This window comes from Nylanderia fulva, unplaced genomic scaffold (assembly GCF_048542155.1).
Source record: "Nylanderia fulva isolate GAGA-0341 unplaced genomic scaffold, ASM4854215v1 Scaffold19, whole genome shotgun sequence".
Taxonomy (NCBI): Eukaryota; Metazoa; Arthropoda; class Insecta; order Hymenoptera; family Formicidae; genus Nylanderia; species Nylanderia fulva.
Genome location: NW_028190161.1, coordinates 1,174,131 through 1,200,633, shown reverse-complemented (window position 1 = coordinate 1,200,633; position 26,503 = coordinate 1,174,131). Strand labels below are relative to the sequence as shown.

General features: G+C 30.9%; 1 protein-coding gene across 1 annotated transcript in view; it reads right to left on the bottom strand.

The window, feature by feature from the left end:
• Positions 1-8,336, bottom strand: part of LOC114936108 (LON peptidase N-terminal domain and RING finger protein 3) — a 45,400-nt gene extending 37,064 nt beyond the window's left edge. Inside the window, exon 1 of the mRNA XM_029309131.2 lies at positions 5,730-8,336. Coding sequence (XP_029164964.1) covers positions 5,730-6,291 — 562 coding nt within the window. The 5' untranslated portion in view covers positions 6,292-8,336. The remainder of the gene's footprint in view (positions 1-5,729) is intronic.
• Between the last annotated feature and the right edge of the window lie 18,167 nt (positions 8,337-26,503).

Genomic DNA, 26,503 nt, shown 5'->3' with positions numbered 1-26,503 from the left:
AAGCGTTAACATTGTCGGTAGTTTGCATAGAAGTTGATTTACTGTTTTAAATTTGGTATGTAACACATTTTTGTTTTTAAATGTATAATTAATTGTTGCGAATAAGTGTATTAAATTATAATTATTTTGATTGAACTTTTTATAGATGTACTTGAAAAGGGCTGCAATGACAGCCGAAACGTTGTTGTATTTCAAATAATTATTTATAATAAATTATTGCCAGTCTGGTCGACTTTAAACATTGAGGAGTGGTTCTATATAATTATGTCTCAATTTAGAAAGTGCATAATCATATACATATATTAATTCTATCTGAGCATAGTTTACTAAAATAACGAATTAGTCAGAATTGAGTGTCTCTGATATTCTCGTCCGGTTGACGAAGAAGTTTTCAATCGAATCATCGATGTTTGTAATATAATACTTTGGAAAAGAGAGAGAAACAGAAATGTGTATATATTTCTTTTATTCAAATTTAAATTTATACTGTTCTTCTTCATTATTTATCATATTTACTAATTTTCATGAATCATCTTATATTACATCACTTTACTTTTATAACATAATTTTAAATTGAATTTTTCTATACTAATTTATAATAATCAACAATATAATTTGAAATTAAAAGCAACCAATTTCTTAAGCAATTGTAATTTTGCAAAATTTAAAGTGCAAAGAGATTTTTTGAGATAAGGTAATTAAAAGTAAAAAATTAAGCTAATTTTGCATAAAGGAGATGCGCACGATTGCATTAAACTCCTTTAGTTATTACATAATACGATGATGAAATAAAATACATTTTCTCCTGATGCCCGCGCTAAAGAGTTTCGTTCTAAGTACAGTTAAGTACAGCGTGCGGCGTCACTGAAAAGCATTATTAAAATTACCGTAATCGACCTGTGCAAGCCAGGTGAACGATGCAGGTGCGACCGAGAGCAATACTGCTCTGCCATACTTGCAGATGGCTCATATATATACTAATAAGATCTCCTTTCAAACTTTAAAATTTTATTTTCGCGTAAAACCTCTCATTAATAAACACATCGCGCGCGATAACGTCGCTTTACGTAATCTCCGCATTTTAACCAGACAATTTATTGTGTAGTTTAATATATTCACGAGAACTCTGATTAAGTGCTACGCACAGTATATTTGTGTGAAGATATACGCATAAACTATTATACGTCATTTGCATTATACGTAATAGTATTTATCAAAAAAATTTTATGTTGAATCGTATTACGCGATTATTATTGCCTAATTAATTATTGTGCGCATCTCTTTTTTTTCTTTGCTTCAGCTTATTTATTTATTTGAAATGAGATATATTATAACCACACATATATATATATATTAGATATTTGTTTTTATTAATTTTGCATTCTTAATAAAGTGTCGATAAAGCATTAACTTCTCTTTCGTTTGATGAAGAACTTATATTAAACATAATTGAAAGTAATTCTTAATTTTATGCCTGCTAAAGAATTTTATTATCGACAATCGTTTAAAGCAATGAATAAATATGTAATCTTAGGTGATGAATCTAATCGAGTACGTGGCACGGTATATAAATGTCCCTTAGATACTTTTCTTATACGAGAGAACCTATTGGACGTTATGTCCGATGACGAAGATAACAAGGACGATCTCGGCAAGGCTGATTAGTCACGAAGCGCTTATTTATTATCGCGTATACGCATCATTGTTCTTAGTAATTCTCTTGCTTAATAGCCTTGGAAATTGTCGATAATTTCTACAACCGTTTCGAAAAACGGTATGAATAATATCGAAATAACGCGGTCGTTTTACGATATGTATACATAAAAGCAAGAATTTAGTTAGAAATATAATATATAAAGGAATTGTTTTTTACTAAAAATAATTTTATTTATAACTGACGGGATAATATATATAAACAGTTAAAAATATAAAAATTTAGTATTATATATATTATACACCATTATGTTATACATATTATGTTAAATTTTTATATTAATATTTTTATTAATATTTTTTATACATTTTTATTACTATAAATTTTTAACTGTTACTATCTCTTTAATTATAAACAAATGATTTCTTTTAGACAGAATAAGTTCGAGTTTCTATACAAGTTAAAAATATAAAATTAAAAAATGTAAAAGCTAAAAATATTTTTTAAAATTCCTTTTTTGTGACAAAAATATTAATTAAAAACAAAGTGTTAAAAATGGACACCTCGAAATGACGCGATCGAAATATAATTAAATGTACGTTTAAGGCTATTTACGTAATCCACAAATATTAAAGTGGTACAGAGATATTGGAAGAAATTGTTCTATACAGGTTAACATTTTAGAAAGAATTTCGTATTTCAAAATACGACTTTGTAAGTCAAACATTCAACGTCGTAAGGATTGATTCAGAATGCGTAAATATTTATACGATATATCTTATAGTAGACGTAGCGTGTCTCCGGATGAGACGTCGTCGATTCAGACCGATCTCTCTAAGAGACGTTATGTAAGAACCGCTCGAACTGGCCGTGAACTTAACGGCGTCGTCGTCGTGGTCGTCGTAGTCAAACACGGTCGCCTCCCTTTCCATGCATTTTAACACGTTTGATGCATTCGTGTATATTTAAAAAAGTTTATAAGTATTCAATTTGTTAGTGATTTTTGTTGCAAAAATAATTATTATAATTATTACAAGTATAATAATTATTCTGTAGAAAAGAATGGAAGAAAGAGAGAAAGATATATCCATAGACAACATATGCACTCTAATAAAATAAAATAATATATATATATATATATATATATTATTTATTATTTAAAAAATATTTGTGTTAGTTATCAATTTCATTTTTTTTCGTTTTAATATATTTATTTTTTTGAATACAAATTGCTAAAATTTTTTTAGCAGATATAACATCTTGTTTATCAGATAATAATAGAAATGCATTATGAGTGTGAAGTATATATTTATACTTTATCTTTACTTGTAACTATTATAATCATATTTTATAGCGCATATGCTTGAGTAAAAATATTTGCACAATTAAAAATCAATCAAAATATTATTTCATATAATTATCCAGTTATATTAGAGAATAACACATTCCGCGTCGAATTGACACTACTTTCTAATAATCATCTTAACTACTGCATCTAGATATCGAGTATTTTTTTGCATTTAATAAATAAAAACAAATAATAATTCGCTAAAAATTTGAACTGTTTTAAGATTATATTTTCTAAATATATTGTATTAATTAAATAATATAAAGATATTCTAAATGTTATCAATAACAATTTCTAAATTTTTTTATATTTGCAAATAAAATAATTTAAGATTTTCTGATAGATCAATAAAAATTTATTAATTTATTTAGTTTAAATTCTGTTAAGAGCAATTACAAATAAAATATTAAATATAATTCTAATTTCCGCTAAACATGATGCTGACTGTTGGTTCTCAAAAAATAAAGTATTTTCACGTTGCTTACTAGACACGCGCGATCTCAAGAGAAGCATTACTCAAACATAAACAATACCCAGAAATCAGCAGTTCTGTTCTGAAAATTCCAGATTCTCAGTGATGATAGCTCATTGACATAGAGCAAGAAGTTATATAGTTTAACTGTGTTTAAAAGTTTAGATAGTTTTCATGTAAAAATAATCAAGACTCGATTCAAATCAAAACATAGTAATGGAAAAATTTGAAACTTTTATCTTTAAAGAAAATAATTTATTTTATGTGTAATACTTTAATTTTTAATTTATTTAGAAAAGTATACACTTTAGATTGGAGTTAAATTGTTAATATTAATTTTTAAACAACATATATATATATATATATATATATATATTTTTTTTTTTTAATAAAACATAAAAGAATACCAAACAACATTTCATTATTTCTACTATGTTATAGAATTCAGATAAAAGTTTATTCTTTTTAAAAAAATATTTCTGAAGTATAAAGATTATTAAAATATTTCAAATTATTAAAAGCAACCCTCTTAATTTCTTTTATATAAAAATCATATGTTGGAAAACTATATTTCCATAACATTTTTGTAAAGGAAGACTCGATATCTAGATGTCAGAGAATCTGTGATTAAAATCTCGAAGACGGATAGGAGCAGATGTTTACGAGCCGGTTACGCAGAGGTCAATAATCGCAGTCTGTTCAAGTATGATAAAAAATGAGTTGCAGGAGGTAGTAAGAGAAGGAGCAAATGTGCGTGAGTTTTATTATTGGAGAAAAAGAGAAGGCAAATATGTATGTGCTCGAGATATCATCATCTTCAATGCGCACTTTGATTATTCTACAAAAAAAAAATAAAGAAGTAGTATCACATGTTTTTTAATGTTTTGCAGTATACAAAGCTGATGAGAAAATTGTAGAGGCTTTTTAGCGATAAATTTATATTTAGAGATAAATTATTTCTAAAAAACCAAAATTAATTTTAAATAATAGATAATTTGTGTGATAATTAAAAACTGACTGAAATGTCAGTTTGACTCATCATTGCGACATATTTGACTCTATGCATATTGTCTTATATCTATCTGCACATATCTCGATTAAAAAACGTGTTACACATTTTAAGCAACTAGTTTACTTGTGTTAATTCAGATATAATGATACCTTGAAAAAAGTGATTTTATTAGCACAAAATATTTACAATTTTGATTAATAAATCGAGACAAATTATGAAACGCGAATGATAAACCAGTATATTTCTAGTCTTGCCTGAAACATTATTCAGAGATTAGATGTTTCGTAATAATCTTTATATAACCGTATTACTCTTTGCTTGCGTATAAACCAAATTAAAAATGATGTCGTCTGATTTTTAGAATTTTAGAAATATTGATAAAGCTGTTCCTATAATATCATTTTTTAAAATTCTGCATAACTGAGTTTAGGTAGAATTTGATTCAATTAATATATTTCATTTTCATTTAAAACTGAAGCCACACCTGAAGCAATTAGTGACATACACTAATGAAATTTTAATATCAATATGATATGATATGATAAATAATACGATTTTAATGGAAGGTAAAATTTGATAACTAAATCTTTATATAATTCATAGAATATCGTTACACTATGTTCACACAGCGGTGCTCTTCTGAAATATTCTATAAATTATATATTAAATTACTTAATCATTGCTTAATCATTACTTAATAATTACTTAATCAAAACATTTTATTTTTTTTCTAAGTTAGTTTCTATTCTTTCAAATATAAAAACTAGAAAATATCTCTTACAAGATGTTGAAGAGGAGTATCAAAAAAGATAGATTTCAAAATCAAAAAGATTTTTTTATAATATTCTTTAAATATTTGTACCAGATTTGCAATATAAAATATATTAAATGCGTGGCTTCATTCTTTTAAGAAAGAGTAAAATTTTCGAATTATTTATTAAAATTAAATGTTATATTTGTCGCGCGCGATTTGTGCGATGATACAAATTTGAAATAAAGAAAAAATATGAACAATTTATATAACTTTCATAGCTTTTAAACTACTTGTAACTATACATACTGTAGTGAACAAGAATGATTTTGTCTTCTCCTACGCAATATATCCCGAGCTCTAATCACTTCGCGTTATTGATAAAGCGTAAACCAACACGTTAAATCGGGATGACAAAGTAGTAGTTCATGATGACACAAAGGCAAGGCGCGTTAGCGTTTTACCGAGGAAGAGACGATAATATTTACTTACCGAGATGAACTGCCAGGTTGTATCTTTCGAGCGCTTGACCCAAGTGACCTTTCCTCACGAGGATATCACCCTCGTGCCTAGCTCGATTGGCCTCCAACTCTCGCGGCCACCATCTCTCCACTAGTCTCTGCACCAGCACATTTGTTTCACTTACAGTAGCGATCTTGATCCCGCACACGCGACAATTCTTCGCCGGTTCCACGCAATTCCTGCAGTACGTGTGACCGCAGCCGGTGGTCACCGGTTGGCACAGAGTGCCTTCGCACATGGGACACGCGAAGGATGTCTCGAGTCTTCGTCTGGAGGTCGCGCTGGCGCCGGCCATGTCCTCCAGGAGTGCGGTCGCCAGGTGTTTCAATCTCTCGGCCGGCATCGAGGTCGCGGTTAAACATCTAGAGTAAATCCCAATAGATTCCCTTACGCGACCGCACTTCGCCAGAGAGTCGCCGTAGCCGAGCAACTCCTCGCAGCTCGATCCTTGCTGCTTCAGGCAACGCTCGTATAGCTCCACCGCCAGATGGTAATTGCGGGAGGTGAACGCCTCCTTGGCGAGCTCCGTCATCGTGCTATCCCTCGTGTGTCACTTCTCCTACGGTCGGAGCAAAAACGGAGTTATATTCTCTCGCGCGCGGCACGTTTCTCCTATGAATCACCCACGTACACGCTACGGATATCCGCTCGGGAAAATATGCCACTCGATGCCAATTTGGAGATGCCGACATGCATCTTGCATAGAGAGTCTCTCCCTATACGTGTACGAAAAATTAATGAGGATTGCGATTTATCACTTAATCCCGGAAATTCACTAGCGGGAAGAGGATTCACCGGATTCTCGTCGCGACGACGCGCAGCATCAGTGATCGTTTGACAGTTGACCACGCGTGCTGCTCCGCACGTAACGCGCGTGCGACGTGCGTTCCACACAGCACGCTGGCGCACTGAGGACTGACGCCTCGGCTGTCATCAGTCGCGAGCCACTGTCAGAGTCGGCCCCGCTCGGCCGACCGTCAGTAGAGGGTGGTGGTTGTGATGGTGCTGCAGCGGTGGTGGTAGCGGCGGCGGCGGCGGTGGTGGTGGTGGTGGTGGTGGTGGCTGGTGAAGGAGTGCAGCCGCCTCCGGAGGCACGAAGCCAGCGCCACGTACTACGCCGAGGGTCAAAGGGGGTCGCGAGGGAAATTATGGACCACGCTGAGCGTAGCCCGAAGAACGTGTTACCGCTTCACTCGTGTCGTCGCGACGGCGTGTTCGCGATGCGTAGGTGTTGTTGTCGCGCTGTGCTTCTATTCGATGAAAAGCGTCACAACCGGGGCTCGTTTCTTGCTTTAATCGGTGATCCCCTGGTCCCCGGTCGTCATTAAGATTGAGCAAATTGTCATTGTTATGCGCAATTATACGGAGCATTTCTATCGCCTTTGCGAAGACTTTTGTATGATTTTACTAAATTTTCTTGACGATATTCTCCCTTGGTCTTTTTCATTGATCTAAAGAAATAACATCTGTGATGGGGTGGTTTTCCCTTTAAAAAATGTTCTTGTTTTTATTTGTATTTTTTCAAATTTGTAACTGGTATAATGAGAATATGTCGCATTACATTATTCTTATGCTTTGTAGTAACTTCTATGTATGATTGTCATGCCTGTAGCTTATTTTAATTGTATTTATTTATTATGAAATACAATAGATCTTTATTGCATTGCTTTTATTAGAATTCTTAGTTTATTAAGATACTTGTATAAAATTCCATATTAATATGAAGCACTCTCTTAAGTATCTGCAACAATCTGCAATTTTTTAAAAATTGTCTCATCGTTTGTTTCTAAAGACATCTCGTATCATAATATGGTCTTTTTTCAGTCATCAAATAAATTTCTAACACATCTATTTAATATATTTTTTTTTTTTTTTTGATATATTTAACAAGGAAAGCACATGATCGCTTATTAAAAGATTTCCTCAAATTGCTTTGTAAATAAAATTTATATAAGTCTGCTGAGTCAAAAGCCGTATTGTCTTCTTATCATGTACGATTCATGTATGATAAGTATTGATATCACCTTGAAATTCAATGCTGTCGGTCAATGATTCATCGACTGTGCTAGTGACGTAAATTGTTTCGATTTCCTATTAGCACTCTTCATACACATGCACATTTGCTTCTGTCGCAGAACGTTACGTTATATCAAAATCCAATTGTATACGATTTTTCATCACCGCCAACTCCGCGTATCGTGAATTTTATCCCAGATACCCTCCCGGACACTTGTTGTTGTAACCTTGGCTCGATCGACCGGATGCTTCCATGAGAATGGATCTCCTCTAGTCTCGCCGGAACGTCAAGTGTGCACAAACTGTACGATGACGCTTCTCTCAGCGAGAAGAAGCGTGATTGCACGGTCGGTGCACTGAACGCTGAACAAGCTTGACGTGAGGAGAAAATCGAATAAATCGCTTTTCACCGGCAAATGTCAGCCCTTTGCTCTTTAGAGTTCTCACTGAGCATGAGCAGTGACTTGAGCCCCGAGATGTTCCGTCTGTCCGATGCGTGCATAGATGCACGCGTGTGCGTGCAAGAAGTACGCAGACGCCATGGGGCCGCGCTTTGGAATAAAGGGAGAGGGCTGAACTGCGTGCTGTGAGGGTGGCAAGGGAAAGGGCGGCGAAGAATGGGAGATCAATATATGGCGAGTTCACGGGGTGATTAACCTCTTGCGTTTGCCACTTATAGGCAAGGAAATGTCCCTTTTTACTAGATCGAAGTTTGACACTAGATTAATGGATTTGAAGTGGACTTGTGTCCCAAAATAAAAAAATTTTCAAGAATCTAATTATAAAGATATTTATTAAAATAGAATCAATTTTAGAAAGCTTTTGAAAGCGTAAATATACATATCAAAGTTTGATTTTCAAACGAGATCTTGAATGATATTTTTCGAAAGAATAATTTATTCTCTGTTTATAAATATATTTAATGTTAGATATAAAGTTATAACTAATTTGCAGCATTTGTCCTTCTTAAAAATGTTTAAATAATATTTATGTAATTAATGATCTTTTACTAAACCGATGATTAATCTAAAAAATTGCAGTTTAATAAGTATAAGTATTTTGAAGTAATTATTCGATGTTTTTGTTGATTTCTTCCAATTGCTAGTTTACTATTGCCATTATCATACATTATACTGTAATTTAAATAATTTTATCGGTTTATTTGCCACAGATAAATCATTAATAATATCAGAAGAAAAAAATAGGAGTGTGACGATGATTTTAATCAAATCAATCTTTATTCATGGAATTCTTATTCAATGTAATATAGATGGAGATTTATGATTTTTAAGTCTATAAATGTAAAATTTAGCTGATATAATTAAGAATAATTAACTTTGATTTTACTGAGAAAGTGTAATTCTAATAATTTATAGATTTGGCATTTATTTACTCCAGCAACTCATGAATTTTATATTATATACATATATGTATATAAATTGATATGTACATAAATACATATAAATATTAATTAAATATATTTTCCTTTTCAAGACATAGTCTGACATTTTTATTCATTCTGATTAGCGTGATACTTTATAAATACATCATTCATTGCGATTCAATCGCAACTGAAAATATTGTGCGTAATCGCGTTATTGTGTTAGGATGTGAGGTGGATGAGTGTCAATAGTCATAACTGAAATGACAAACGTATATTGATGTCGCATATTCTTACGTGATTGTTCGAGGTAGTTAGATTATTCATTTGTGGCGCAGTGTTCAAGTAGAGCATAACAAATATGACGTATTTTGTTTTTCAACAGCGAAATGCGCGTGTATTGAATAAATATTTAACTCTAATAAGTTGAAATTTATATACAATAGATTGGAGGAGCGCGTAGTAGATAAATAATAATCATTAATGATGCTGATTGTTTATTATTTGGTTTTAATTTGTGCGCGTAATACATACAGCATATATTCCTATTTTAATAGACTTAATTGAACGTTTTAACCTGAAATGATGCACTCTTGCAAATAGTTCTCGCAGTTGCGTCGCGTTCCACGAATAAATTTTCTTCCTAATCATACAAAATGCAAATAGCGGGAATCATTGATGATGTACGGGGAAGACGTATATTACACATATTATTTCTTGCTGTGTGTCGTTACCCATATATCACGAAGCTATCACGATGTGAGCAATTACCACGAAGTGGTTTTAATAAAACCGTCTCTAGTAAATGCTTCCGATTTCAATATGAAAATAAAAATGTTACGTACAAGGTAGACGGATATTACTAATCATAAAAATTCACGTTTAAAAAATATACAAAAAGAAATTTTCTGCGCAGACGCGTGCAGATTTCCCGGGGTAATCATATTTTCAGAAATTAAACATATTAAATGAATTTAATACGTATTAAAAGAAGAAATAATTGAAAAATAAAATTTTATATTAATGATAATTAAAATATATATCAGATACTAAAAAATTATACAAGGAGCATATTTTATAAATAAAAGGAGATTGAGACTTAAAAAAAAATCTACATAAATAAGATAAATAGAAACATTAATTCTGTAATTAATATTTATATATTTGTCGAGGAGAATCCAAGTAAGGCGGTGCTGAAATTAATGTCGCTATTTACAACATTGCTACTGAATATTATATCGCATATGTGTCTATGTTTACTGTGATCCTGATCTTTCTCTCTCTCTCTCTCGTTTATCCTTATTTTTAGATATTTAAAAATTTTATTTTTGCCAATTAATACACTTCGTCGCGAATTGCTCGTACATGCGTTTATTTAACGATTCAGAATATGTTTACCAACAAAATAAACTGCTACAAGGAAAGTCCAAATCAATAGCCGATTGCACACGCTGATACAAAAGGAGAACAAAAACGATAAATATACATGTCTGGCATGGCGGTACTCCGTTCAATTTCGATAAACACGGCGATGGAGCTCCGAAGGATGCAGACGAAAAACGATTGCATCTCGTCGCAAAATCCGAAAAGCCGCGCGCGCGCTTAATCTCCAGCTGCATTCGCGCGTTTATCTGACGTCTTACGTAAGGTATTTGTGCCGTACAAAGAGTCACCTTTGCCGATCGCAAAACAAATTGTTAATCATCGAAATACGGCGTATCTCTTGTCGTTACGTAAATGGTTTACACACAGTCGGCGAGGCGTGCCGCGAATGTCGTCGTACCTGCTCCTTTTGGCGACGGACGAGACGGATTTTATCATGCGTGGCGCAAACCGCGAATCTCCCTCGTCATCCTAGAACAGTATTATCGTCCATCTGTTTATTGAGGAGAGACGAAATGTAAATAAAATGTTAATTCCGAGCCTCAATCAGATCATATCTGAATTTCATTAATTTCTCGGTGTTGTCAGTTATGCTCCAACAGCGTCGTAAGATTTATTTTAACATTTACAAAATTTAAACACATGACGGATCTTTCGTTGCAATATAATTGTGTCTTTACTTTTTTATTTTAAATATTTATTTTTTCCTTTTTTAATTTTCATGTAATGCAGATATCTCTCTTTTATATTGTTGCCCGTCAACTCTTATATATTCTCGACGACGATTGCCTCAAAATGCTCGCGCTGTGACATAACTTAGCCGGCCCACTGCGCACTCGTTATTAAGCACCGCATTTCGCAATTAGATGCCTTATGTGGCCACGCGTTTACTAGAGCGTTGAGCAACGTTCAACGAGTTCGAACACAGTTGAAAAGTATGGATACCGGCTTGGATTCCTCAATCGGTTGGGTATATATATACATATGTATATATGTACGACTAAAATATTTCGCGTACTTGCTGGAGAGGTTGCGCTATTTCGTAAAAATGGTTAGAACAGCTTTGAAAGAGAGGTTTTAGAAGAGGTGACACATTATGTAATAGGTGGCCTCTGCCGATTAATTTACAAAAAAGAATCGACTTACGGCGATAAAAGGAATTGTTTTAATAATGAAAATAAAATGCATCGTCTTCGTGTTTTTGATTAATAACAATGCGATGCAATAATGTGCAATCGATGATAACATAATTTGTTATTTAATTCTTTTTTTTACCGTAATGTCAAAATCTGTTTGACAAAAGCAGCATTTAGAATTCAACTGCTCTTTTTGTTATCCACTTAGGTATACATCGCGCATCATTATCGTATCCATTCCTTTTTTATGAAGGAAAATTCCCATCTAATCTAATTAAAAATTACATACTGCATAACGAAATTATTATATAAACGTTTTATATTAGACGATGATTTCCTGACTCTTATCAGAAGAGTCGGCGAGTTCGAGTGGGGCGCGATCACGATGCATCGCGACGCGTGGACGCACGCGCGATTTACACGCGTGGATTTGCACGCGCGCGCCGCGACGGAGACGGAACGCCACGCCGGTTGCGTAAACGCGACTTAACCGCGCGGGAACTGATTGTGAGAGAAAGAGAGAGAGAGAGAGAGAGAACGAACGAGCGCGGTGACGGTGCGGTCTCTCGCGAATCGACGACGGACGTCGCATAAAGCAACACGGCACTAAAAATAAAGCGGGCTCACGGTAAACAGTGAGCCGCTTTATGTAATGAATGAGCGTGAATCGCGCGCGCCCGCGATACAGCTATATAATGCCGGCGTGGATACGTCCGCTCGCGAGCATCCGTATCTACTCTACTGCAGTAACGAGATGCGCGTGATGCATCCGCGGACGACTGTATCTACTGCAACGACGCGACGCGCGTGAATGGCCGCATTGCGAGCCAGACACGCGGATGGATTTTTCCTTTTTCTTCCAGTAATCGGAAGAATAAATGTCGTGAAAATTTCAGACACTTCTATATATAACAGATGTAGCAGATTCTGTAGCAGATGTTATATATGTGCCTTAATTAATATATTGTGAAATGAAAAATGTCCACTTTCCACAAATTTAATATAACTATGTATGGCTAATTGTAAATTTTGCATTGCGCATGAAAGGAGCGATAACAAACCAATTGATATATATATATATATAAATAATTATAAAATAAAAAATATATGTATATGTATATATTAATTGATTGATTTACTCCTTCTTTAATTCGGAAATCGAAATTTATACCGTACATAAATAATATAAGCAATGATGGATTTATGCATTTGATGTAACTTTGCAAATTAAAAAAATCAGAGTCGCTCTTACGTTTGGTTAGAAAAAATTTAATTTGATTTTTTCTCGAGTGTAAAATACTTTATGTTAATAGATTTATGATATCAATATCAAGATTCTCGATCGAGGATAAATCTCTTTGCATCGCGATTGCCGGATTACAATCAAATCTTCCGCACTTTTATCTATATTTGACAAGTATTAAAAGCAAACATATATCTACTACAATGTTACTACACGTATTTAAAAGCGATAATTTCTCTTTCCATCAACATAATTTTTTTCCTCATTCATTTTATATTCGTTGTTGCAATGAAAACATTCGACGCTGATGTCACTTTCTGCGATTTCTGTGCGTGATAGCTTTATATTTTTGCAAGATAAATAATTTGTCCGCAAACAATTTTATTTTGGGAATTTTTTACCTTTTTATCGCGGCTGCAACTTTGATAATGAAAGCAATTTTGATTAATCGTAAAATGAATGTGTAATGTGTGTGCTAGTTTATATAAAGTAATAAGGAGATACGGTTAAACAATAATTCTGTTTCTGATAAAATATGAAGAAGATTTTTGCGTCACATTGCAGCTTTGTTAAGTAGTTCGAAAGTAGTTTCTCCACAAGAAATTTTGGCAAAAGCTATTTTTCTCTATTTAATATATAAAGGTCTTTTTGCTGTAAGCACTATTCTAATAAATTATGTTTAATAATATTTTTGAGAAACAGTATTTTAGAGAGAAACAATAATTATGTCCTATATATATAAAGATAGATATTTATATTGTTCTTTTTAAATCTGTAGAGATATTAAATTCAGTTGTGTCAGCTTTAATTATTCTTTTTGAAAATTTACGATAAAAAGTAAATAAAAATATGTTGAAAATATATTTTGTTATATAATAAGTCTTGCATAATTGCAATTATATAATTGAAAACAAAGATCTTTATTACATAATTATGTGTGTGTATTGTAAACAGATCATCAAATAGGTTAAAATCAACTCATTGAATTAAATAGAGAAATATAATGTGTGCCACTTTGTACCTTGGCTAACGGGTTAAACACGTGTGTATCGCGAACGACCACGTGCATTCGCATGGTCGAGGCAGAAGGTTTACATAATGTCATTCTGTACCCAGACATGCGTATCACGCACATACGCATGCATGCAAAAGTAGGGATAAAGACACACGGCGTAAAAGACATTGCATACTTTTATGCTTAAATCAGAGCACAATTGATATAATCGAAAATTACGCTTATATAAATCTTGTCTTCGTTCTACAATTCTATCTCTCTTTTTTTTCATTAATAATGTTAATATGAAATTAATAAATTAAAATTTTATTTTGCTAAGATATTTTAACGATTAGAATACTTTTGAATTATTCATATATCATTAATATCTTTATCAATGTTATATTGTTGTCAATGTTATATTGTTTACAGATTATTTTCTTCTTAATTTATAGCACATGTGTCTTTAAAATTCTGAAAATAATATTATTGATCTTTTTTGAAAAAAGTATTATTAACCTTTTTAAGATTATATAAAATGTTATATAAGTATATATGTATATTAATTATAACATTTTATTTTCATTTTAGAATAATTTTACTTTTGAAAAAATTTTAATTAATAATTTCCTAATTTATAATCGATAAATTAGAAATATAATTTGCATTCTTCAAAAGAAGGGTAGAGAAAAAAAGAGAAAGAGAATGTGCATGCATGCACATGTGGAAGGGATAATATGTTGCGATTGAATTTTTAATTTTTGCTAGTTGGTTTGTGAGTTAACTTATTACGGAATTTTTCAGTCATTTTATTGTTATATCTACGTGTTTGATATTTTCTTTATATCTATTATGAAGCAGTATCGTAACTCTACACGTTTTGCGTGCGTGTATGTAAACGGCGCGTTATGTCACTGCCCCGTGCGAGAACAACGAGGCTTGCCAAGATGACGCCCTGGCGTTTTACAGTTCCGAGAATAATGAGTGCTTAGCATTTTCGCACGCTATACTTAGACCATATCGTTTAAACAAAGGAAGCTACTCTTTTTCACGATGGTCCATCGTGTGTTGCACATCATTTGGTTTTGACGTCTTCTTTTTCTATTTAATTTGACTTTTATCTTTTTTCGTGCATAACTAATGACATGTCCGTATTTACTTGAGATTAGATTTTTGCTCTAAACGTACCGCTTACTATTTGCAAATTTGATAAACAAGCTATAATTTTAACGTTTTTATGCGAGATTTTAAATTTTAAATCGCTTACTGAACATATAGTAGTGAAATATGGATAACAAAATTTGAATTATAATATACATATACACAAGTACGATATATATGGATGAGATGTCATATTATATATGCTAATTATTTACATTAATTTTCATCAAATTATTTTTTTTATTATTGTACCTTTTTATAGAATGATCACAAAGTATCGATTGTGACACTTTGTATTGAATTGATCAAGCTATGGATAGAATATCTTTGATAAAAATTCTTTTAAGCATTTTTTATTAAATTAAATATTTTTAAATAAAGAAATATCTGCATTTATAACACATTAATTAAAGAAGAAAATATAATTTATTTACTAATGTTTTAGTTAAACTTTTTAATCATTTAAATTTAAGACACAGTATATTTGGCGGCGTAAACCATAATAAAGTACGTCTACATAACTTTCCACGTAATGTCACTCGTGTAAATGTAGATTATTGTCTGCGCGGACTATTGCCCGCAGACTGATGAAAATACATTGTTACATTTACGAGTAGAAGTAGCTTTGTCTGAAACATTGATATGCACTGCAATCTATTTCTAGTTACTAAACATGTTGTTCTCGATTTTCAGAATTAACGTATGAATGCATATGAGTCATCTATTAGTCTTTTAATTCTGTATATTTTTTTATAAATGTTTTGTTGAATTATATCTTAGCCGCCATAACTTTTGTGAAATTAGAAAAAAATTTTAATTTTAATTTTAATTTAGAAATTTAATTATGTAAATATTTTTTTAAATTTTCAATAAGAAAAGTAATTAGAAACTAATTGTATAAGTATTTAGAAATCTATTTATCTTTAACTACTAAAATATTTTTTACGATAGAGTAATGCTCCATTAATTTTTGCTTAAAAAAGAGAGAAAGAGCACAAAAAATTATTACAATGATATATTTATATTTATATTAATTTACTTATATATTATTATATCTTTAATCATAAGATGTTTGTGAAAATCTTTCTTTCCTTTCTTCGCCCACGAAGATAGTCATTTGTCATTTCAATGAAGAATGTTGATGAATTTCACAAATCGAGTCATTCATACACATTTGACTAAGAAAAAACGTCAGAAACATGGCAAGCATTGCATTCCTATTATCTAATAAGCGTGATATTCTAGGACGCACGCTGGTTGCAAATGCGATCATTTGCAATGATAGACGTTGATGTTGCAAAGCCGTAACCACTTCGTCCGCGTCGTCGATTACGGTGATTATATAAGTGCAACATGCCGATATCTATATTGGTTTATAATAATTCTGTTTTTTCTTCTCATTGTAAAAATGATTTAGCTATTCATAAAGTCGGAAATTCTTTTATGAATCATTAAATTAATATAATTATTAAATTAATAAGTTTAATCATATTTTAATTGCAAATTTCTTGGCAGTCAAGTGTTATTAGAGCCAGAAAAGTTAAATGCAAAAATTGAAAATGTTTAATGCAGTGAAATACATTGCGTACGACGAATTATTTATTAGAAACAATATATAACTAAAAATATTAAAAATATTAAAGAGAGAGAGAGAGAGAGAGAGAGAAAAAGAATTGAGTTTGTACGTAAAACTTCAATCAATTGTCATTTTGTTTTCTAGAAAGAGAAATACAAAGTATTTTTAGCGGAATTTATTATATTAAGTTATTCTGTGATATATATTATATATATAATACATTTAATGTAATAAGAGAATTCTGTCAAAAATATTCTTTTTTCGTCTGATATTTCTATAAATTACATTTTGTTTCTAATATATATATTTTTCATAAATTTAGTTTTGCATAATAAAAATTTTAATCAATGTCTAATTCAAAATTCTTAATTATATTCCAAAATTAATTTTTGAAAATGTGACATAATTTGGTCATAAATAATAAAATTTATTTGAAATTTAATTAAACAGGTTAGCAATTTTATAAAATTTATTTGATTTACAATTATAAGATGTTGCGATAATATATAATGTATGATTGCAAAATTGTTTTTCTTATGTACAAATGCATTGCAGAACAGCCGATTATTTACTTGTCGTCGCGTAGAGATGTAACAAATAAAGCCGCGACTGCTTGCACAACACGGCTAGATGCTTATACCTGTCCTCGTAATAATGCAATTACGAAAACGGCATGAGTATACGCCTCCTTAGACCAGCGTGACTTATAACGGGACGTTTTACTGGCGCGACACGACGCTAACATTTCTTTCCGTCTAACAACGTCTTTTTTTCGTGTGACACTAGAATAACCCGTCATTATCGTAAAACTATGTATTTATCTCATTGAGAAAGATTTATACAATTTATTTAGACAATGGAAGCGAAATCTGGGCTAAACGAGACAGCGCCAAGATTGCAAAATGAGTATGGAACGATATATTCTCTTGGTATTTGTTAAATCTAATTTGCCATATTATTAATTAAAATTAAATTGGTTCACTAACTACTAACTTAAATAATGTGATTGTATCTGATTCCAATAATTTAATATTATTGATATTATTTTACAAAATTTCAATATTTTAAATATCTATATATAAATGTAAACTGGATAAAATTCTTTGTTTATTCAGATCGTTTTTTCTTGTAATGAAGAATAGAGACATATTATATTGCATAATCACTCTGCAATATAACTTAAGTAAGCTGTAGCGATTTTACTTTATGATTTAAATTTACGTAAATACATTGGAAATATTATTTTACGTCGTAGCTAAGATTCGTGAAATATTCAGAACTATAAAAATTGAGCGACTAATATACATATAAGAATAAGCGAAGACATTCATATTTAAAAGTAGATGCAAAAATGATATTTTTTGTGAGAACAGAGTTTGCATAGAAAAAGAAATAGAGAAAATAATTTAAATAATTTAAATAAATAAATAATTAATATAAATAAAAAATAAGAAATTTAATTAGTTATATGTAGGTAAAAATTGATATAATATTAGGAAATTTATATAATTTTGCAATTAGTAATAGATATTTAATTGCTATTTATTTGAAAATAAAAATTTTCTTGTAAACATTAATATATTTTACAGTATGTAGTAAATCTGATTGTGTGATTCTTTATTCATAATAATTTCTTATTTATTCTCTCAGATGTGTTTCATCAAAGTAGAAAATAATAATCTCTTTCATAATCAATTTTTAATAAAGTATAATATATAGTTTGATTTTATCATGTCTGTAATCATTCTGTATGTAATTTGTGGTAATACGTACCTAATATTTAAGCAAAAATCACACAACATACACGAAATTAATCATAGATAAAAATTTATCTCAGAAGATATAGTTTCCAACTGATTTGTAATGGTCTTCGCTGAAACATTCTGACTTATTAGCAGCAATTGCTCAGACGCAGTTAATTATGTTTCATTATCATTATAATTTCATTAACTACAAACTTTCATCTTCTACGCACTGTTTATTGTATGTTACATGGAGAGATACGCGCTATCATTACATTGCACTGGCTTTATAATATTTACGGTCTCGAGGTGACGCAATTTTCTTCTATAGCTTTATTTTCTCCTATATAACTTTTCTTCCCTCGGATATATATATATATATATATATATATATATGTAATATATATGTATATATATGTATATACGTACATAAGTATTCACTAGTAATTGGCCAAGCTTTATCTTGGCAGTTTGCGTGGGCAAAGTGGTTCGAGTCGATATCGGTATCGGACGTGTTGAAAATCAATTCGATTTTTCTCTTAGCATCTACTATTACGTACGTTTCATGTAGCAATCTGCTGATTTATCATAAAAGTACGATCACTCGTGCGATTGTGAGCTACTGTAATATGATTCTCATCTCCGCCCGAATAGTTTCGCGAAGTACAAGCTATATGTATATGAAGATAAAGAAATAAAAATACATGGTATTTTCTCCTAATATTAAACACAGACACAAAACAAGCTATGTAGAGTGTTTATGAAAATTTAATTTTTTATAATTTTGCAAAGATGTTTGTTATTAATTAAATAACGAAAGATGTGAGCAGATATATAAATTTTAATAAGCAAACCTATCCAATCAACTTAACTTTTATTTGCTTGTATTATTTCTATTTATAAATTTAATATTTATAATTAAAAAAGAATACATACTAATTCTTTTATATAATTTTTTATAATTTTGAGATACATGTAATATCAATGTAACTTTATTTAAAGTGAAGATCTTTTATAATATATGTAATATAATCGACATATGTAGATATTTTGTATAAAAAAATTTACCTACACGCACTTTTACCAAATTTACTAGATTAGCATCTTCTATATATTAAACAATTTTTCCTTAATACTTAATTGACATTTGTAATGATTATCTATATAAACCTTTATAATATAACTTTGCTAATATATCGATCAATACATCGAATATTTCGGTGAGCAACAGAACACTTCGTCACATAATATCGAAGAATTATTTCAAAAATATTCCCATTTATACTTGCCCTCATATAGATACGTAAATGATTAGTACTTTGTGAAATCTTTTATGAAAGCTTGAAACGGTACATATATTGTGTCATCTTGATTTCTCGCCGAGGTGGGCCGCGAAATACGCCGTGAACCACGACGATATTCGCATACACGAGCTTGGCCATATACTTGTTACATAAGCAGTTAAATAGTTACGTCCTAAGTCCTGACACGTTCGCCGAATTTCAGAGGTTTTGTTTGATGTATCATTTATTCATCGCGCGCGATTCTACATAACGTACCGTGCAATTTATTGATAATGATAGTTTACATCGATTTTATTTACAAAAAAAAAACGTTTTCATTATAGTGGTACTTGTTTCTCAATTACACTTAATAGTAGCTTCGTTTTTTTAATATCATAGGTTCATGACACAAAACCGAACAACAATAGATATATAATTTTTTACTCACTTTTTTATAATTATCAAAGTTATGTCTCGATGTAGCGTCATTGATTTTGTAATTTGCAAGCCGAGGCGATTAGGAACTTACGTGCTGACTAATGCCGGTCTTAATCGTTACATAATCGGCCGCTTAACATCTACGCAATGCGCGTACGAGCAAGCGTATGTAACATCAAGGTTGACTAAACTTGAGGTAATGTCGAAAATCTTGCGTAAGTCATATATTTGAGCAAATATTCACTCGGATTTACGTCGATAACATCTGGTTACGCGTAATCCAGATGGCAATTAATCGCGACGGATTTATTTATTTAGCGCTGCTCCGCAAAACCTGTACCAAGTTCTCTCTGCTATTGCACGATCACGGATTATGTCACTATTACGTCAGGAATATTGCGCTCGATTAATTATTATAAAATTTCATCGTCGACTCGACAAAAACCTCAATGTTCATGGAGGCAAATAACATCGACAAATTTAATAATTCATCAATTTAAACAAATAGAAACTTTAGCTTTAACATTATATAATTTCTTATATATAAACTTAATGATTGTGTTTCGGCATATCATTGTATAGAATTAGTAGAAACATGTAATGTAAATTCGTCGTTTACATAGCGATTTGCATATCATATAAAGGCTTTTTCTATGGAAATATCTTGTCTTATAGATATACGTACAAAGAGAAACAAGATTAGATAAAAAGAAATTAAATTAAATTCAGTAAAATTTTTAAATTTAATTTATTAATTTACACAACAATAGAATTGTATAACGTTGATATGTAAAACATATATGCATATCCAAATTACATAAAGCAAGAGAGAGTTGTATTCAAAATAAGTAATATCTCTTCAAAAAAATAACTATATTGGGTGTAATTGAAATTTTTTAATCGTCTTTCAAGCAATAATATTTAATAAAGATATTATTAAAGAAAACTTGTATGTATGTAAATTTTCATAAAAGAATGTAATAAAATTCTAATTTTTACATAAATAATTAAAATATTTATAAATATTAAATGAGTCCCTGATTCTATGGATGATTTGCCGATATCTGATATTTTCTTCTTCTTTTTAATCTTTTTTTATTTAAGCATTCACTCAGGAAAATATAATTATTTACAATCGTGCAAGCGTGTTGGATTGCCTCGTCGCGCACTTGTACTCGCGTTAATTTGTCGACTTTTCAAAATTAATTTCTCATTAATTATTGGAAAGATCGCAAAACGGTAGAAGACTTTCTACTCGGTTTAACTCGTTTTATCTGCACACGAGAGGTATGACGATTATTACTGAATATTGTAAGTGAAAAAACCGAACGCAATTACACGATCGTAAATAATTATAATGTCGTGAAAGAGTGCATATTTATGTATGCATATTTTTTAAAATGTTTAATAAAAATTTTACGTATAAAGGTTTATTTATATTTTTGATGTTTTTATTAAGTTAATATCTTGGTACTTATTATGCCAAATTTATTGTAAGTATGTAATTGAGGATCTATTTGCGATATGATGATCATGCATAATCGATGACATGTTGGCTTGCAACGAGGAAACATCAAAATGATAGCTTGCTCGTGCGATAACACATTATTAGACCATGTCATTAAGACGCTATACGGTGTTTCGTTTTGCGGACCAGCAGATTTCTCGAGCGATTGCCTTGTAATTGCGAAAACGGCGCGCGCTTGCTCCATCGTGTATCACCGGAGAACGGACGAAGGAACGAGCTAAATTGGATCGCATTACGTAAGTCCGCGGGATTAAAGAACGGGACAAATCTGTGCGTTGACTTTACGACTCGCTATGATTAAAACTATCGCACATTATGCGTTATATTTCCCACGTCTCGTAACTTTAGAATATTTATTGACTGTCACAAACATTTTTCTTAGGCTCCTTCATTTTTTTAATCCGCAAGCAGGAATACATATGTGTAGAATATTATTTAAGCAATGTTCTGTAGCTGAAAAAATTAAATTACAAATTTTTAAATATTGTCAAGAAAATATAAAATATAACTTTTTTTAAATTATTTTTTTTGAAGAGCACAATTAGATATATTTCTATTTTATTTAATGAAATATAATTGTTATCCATTTAACATTCTACCATTCAGAATAATGAAATAATGTACTATTCAATTCCATTACAATTTCTTGTAAAAAACCTAAAATATCGTATCGATAAAAAAATTGTGCGAGCATTTCTTTCATACGTTTTCATAGAAAAGAGGATTGAAAAAAATTTAATAATAAGTAAATTGTTTTTCTTTTAAAATATTGGGATGATTCGTGTAATAATTAAATAGCAGTTTTGTGTGTATTTCAAAATGAGAGAGAAAATGTATATAATTTATATTAGTAAGAAGTATAGGCTCATATTTTCGAACCACTTTTATCGATAAAAGCACTTTTAAGCATACAATTTCTGTAACAGAAACTTAAAAGCACTTTTACCGATAAAAATGGTACGAGAATATGGACCATAGTGTTGTGATAAATTGAATCGTGAATCGCATGTCGCGTACGATTAATCGAAAATACTGCGACAATAACGTGCCTTGTTTGCTTTAAATGTTTCACTATTTTTATAATATAATATGTACTAATTATTGTTGAAGTGAGAACGCGAAGACGATTGTCGTGCTCCATGTGTGTCGCATTATTATTATTTCTTGCAACGTGATTGTGATAAGTGCTATGAGATTAAATGCGATTATTTCCTGCAAACAATTAAAAATTGTAAATCTAAATAATTTAAGTTTTCTTAACATTACAAATATTTTATATTTGTAATTTATTATTATTGTTACGCACCAAATATAAAGTTTGGTGCGTCCAATAATAATTTTTTGAACGCTGCTATAATTTAGATTTTATATTTGTATGTTACAGGTAGTATAAAATTCGGGAGTGCCGTTAAAAGTATTATGCGTACGAGTACGGGAGTGCCGTTAAAAGTATCGCGTGTACGAGTGCGGGAGTGCCGTTAAAAGTATCGCGCGTTAAAAGTGTCAATAAATTTTGACAACCTGAGAGGAGGAGAATGCCTGGGAGGGCATCGGGCACCGGCAGAGCAACCCTAAGGTGAATATCGTTATTAGTATATTAATTATTATACATTAATTCAGTTCATTTATTTGAACAATTTAAACAAGAGAAACTTAGAGATATGACAAGTATATAAATTTTAAGAAATATTATATAAAGCCTATAAAATAATTTCTATACTTAAATAGTTGTTTCTTTTTAATTTATAAAATTATTTATATAAATTTTATATTTATCTATATAATTTATTATTATTATGTACCAAATAAAAAATTCGGCACGTCTAATAATTAGTTGAAATTAATTTGAACGCTGCTATAATTTAGATTTTATATTCATATGTTACAGATAACGGCTTGAACATCAACTACTCCGTTGTTGTGCTACATCGGTGAGTGAGATAAACTTTTATTTAATTTTAAGGTAACGGATTTATAGATCATAATTGTAGATTGTAGATTGTAGATAGATTTGTTACCATAAATGGATTCTAGAATGAATTAGATTAAATTGACAGATGCCTTTAATATACGTATAATTAAAGTATATTACACATATAAATGTAAATTAAAGTAGAAATTAAAGAAAGATATGAATAATTTGAAATTTTACTTATTTATTTTATTTAAAGTACGCGATTTTATTAATTGTACATACAACTGCGTTATATATAAAAATAGCTCATTTCTTTAACAAACGTTGATTATCCTAATTTTTTGTAGTCTATCCATCTCTGTAGTTTGGAAAAAGCGGATGCTGCTATATTAAGTATTCTGAATGCAATTTTCTTTTTTTTTATCGCGGTTACCTCATATGTTCGGTCATCGGCTTGCAATTTTCTTATGTATTACGTGTATCTGCATTCCGCTTCGGTCTCCCGAATGTGAAATGTCGTAACTAAGTCTTTCACTAGGGTTTCGAAATTAATTATTCCAGACATTATATATATATATATACTTTATGCATAATTATTATAATAATTGATCAGGAGTATTGGCGAAAATATAAAGTACAGGTAAGATATTTTGCAGTTTACATTCAAAGTTATTTTGAAATTTATTCTTGCATCTCTCATGAGAACATTCTGCAAGACTTTAGTGATGCAACTAATACGTTAATGAGCTTTTTAAACATCGAAAATGAAAAGATAAAGAAAGATATGAATACGAATAAAAAATACACACTTCTTACCTGATTCTTTAAAATAATATGAAATATTAAATTGACTGTTCGGGCAATTTAAAAATACATAATTAAGCAATCGTTGAGGATACACAGACTTTAACAACGCATGAATATGAATTTGCTCATTTTATAAACTAATAAATCAATAAACACTATGTAGAAATATTGTGTCGATCAAAAATAACGAAATATCATTTAAATTCAACAGACATTTCTCTTGCATTTTGATTCAACAGTTTATCTGATATGTGAAACTCACATTAGTACATTATCTTCATTCACTTTGTCGGAGATTAGGATCGAAAAATATTTCATCGATCAACAAAGTAATCAATCTGATAATTACCTAAAACGCTCCGGTCTGTCTGGCCATCCTTCGGTAGCCTTCGAGCGTTTTTCCTTCGAACAAAGACTCGTTCTCCATTCGGTCTTTCGGAGAGCGAGCGAGAAACAGAGAGAAAAGATATACATATATACGCACGACGCATCTCGCGTCGGGCTGCATAGCGCGCTGCATCCTGTTGGCTCGGATCTGACCTTGTCTGGGTGTTCACCCGATGTCGGTCCGGATCGCCCGATGCTGGCTTCGCTCGTCGTGACTTCGAGGCCGTTCGCTTATATAATGTGAAACGGGTCACGGCCAGACAGCCGAAAAGAGGCCCGCCTTTCTCTGCCGCCGCGTCGACGAGTCAAAATTCGTGTCGTTCGCGGACACATCGAACGATATCGATCTCACGATCATTGGCATTCGTATAAATTAATCGCGCAATTTCCGTCTTATTCTAATCAAATTGAGAACAGCATATTTTTTTAATTTTACAATTTTTTTTTAATATAAGATATATTATAGTTTAAAAAATTGGAAAATTAAAAATTAATATGTTGTTCTCAATTTTGTTAGAATAAAACGAAAATTGAGAACAGCATAATTTTTCTAATTTTACAATTTTTTTTTAATATAAGATATATTATAGTTTAAAAAATTGGAAAATTAAAAATTAATATGTTGTTCTCAATTTTGTTAGAATAAAACGGAGATTGAGAACAGCATAATTTTTTTAATTTTACAATTTTTTTTTAATATAAGATATATTATAGTTTAAAAAATTGGAAAATTAAAAATTAATATGTTGTTCTCAATTTTGTTAGAATAAAACGGAAATTGAGAACAACATAATTTTTTTAATTTTACAATTTTTTTAAATATAAGATATATTTTACTCAATTTTATAATGATTTTAAAAAACAAGAAAAGAAATGTTAATATGCTAGTATGCAAATTAAATTAGTATATGTCATTTATTTATCTTATTATATAGATGTATAGAAGATAATTATATAAAATATTTTTTGCCTTATTAATTACATTAAAATGAACATTACATAATAAAATTTTATTTAAAAAATTGGGCTTATATCAATGCTTTGAAAAAATTATTCTTATGCAGTGTAAAAAAATTAATGTCATTTTTATTAGAAAAAGCTTTATAACTCTATATTTATTAATTTAACCGTTATAAGTGCTTAGTTTCTTTTATGTAGAGCAATGCATTAAGCAGATATTGCATGCTCACATATACGTGGAGAGATTACCACGCATACTTTGATCTGCATTTAATTTCTGCGACCGCATGCGGCTTACATAAGAAACATTCGCGTTTGAGTAATTGACGATATAGCCGCAAACGGTCCATCGATAAATAACGATAACTTCGCTTATCGACAAAACATTCTATTCGCCTCAGACTAAACTGCGATTCACTTATCTTTGTCTCTGCACTTTCTGCAAAATGTAGCGCGTCTTGCGGAAATAGATTTTTCTTGCGCACTGATAGAGATTTACCCACACTGACGAACAACTGCATTTCCGGTGTGATTAAAAAGAAAAAATTATATCAAGCTTCTTGACATCGAAGAATAACGGAAATGTGCAGACGTATTAAATAATGTTGTTAAATCGGCTACACTTTCTATGCACGCGTAAGTCGGCATTTTCGATATAAAATTTCGTGCAAGCAAATAAACGTGGCGCGGATGAAAGGTGATTCGTGTCGGAATCGGTCTGGCATGTGTATAAAAATTGGTTTCTTTTTTTTTTTTCCTAAAGGTCGACCGGTCGTAAAGCGCGAGAATTTACG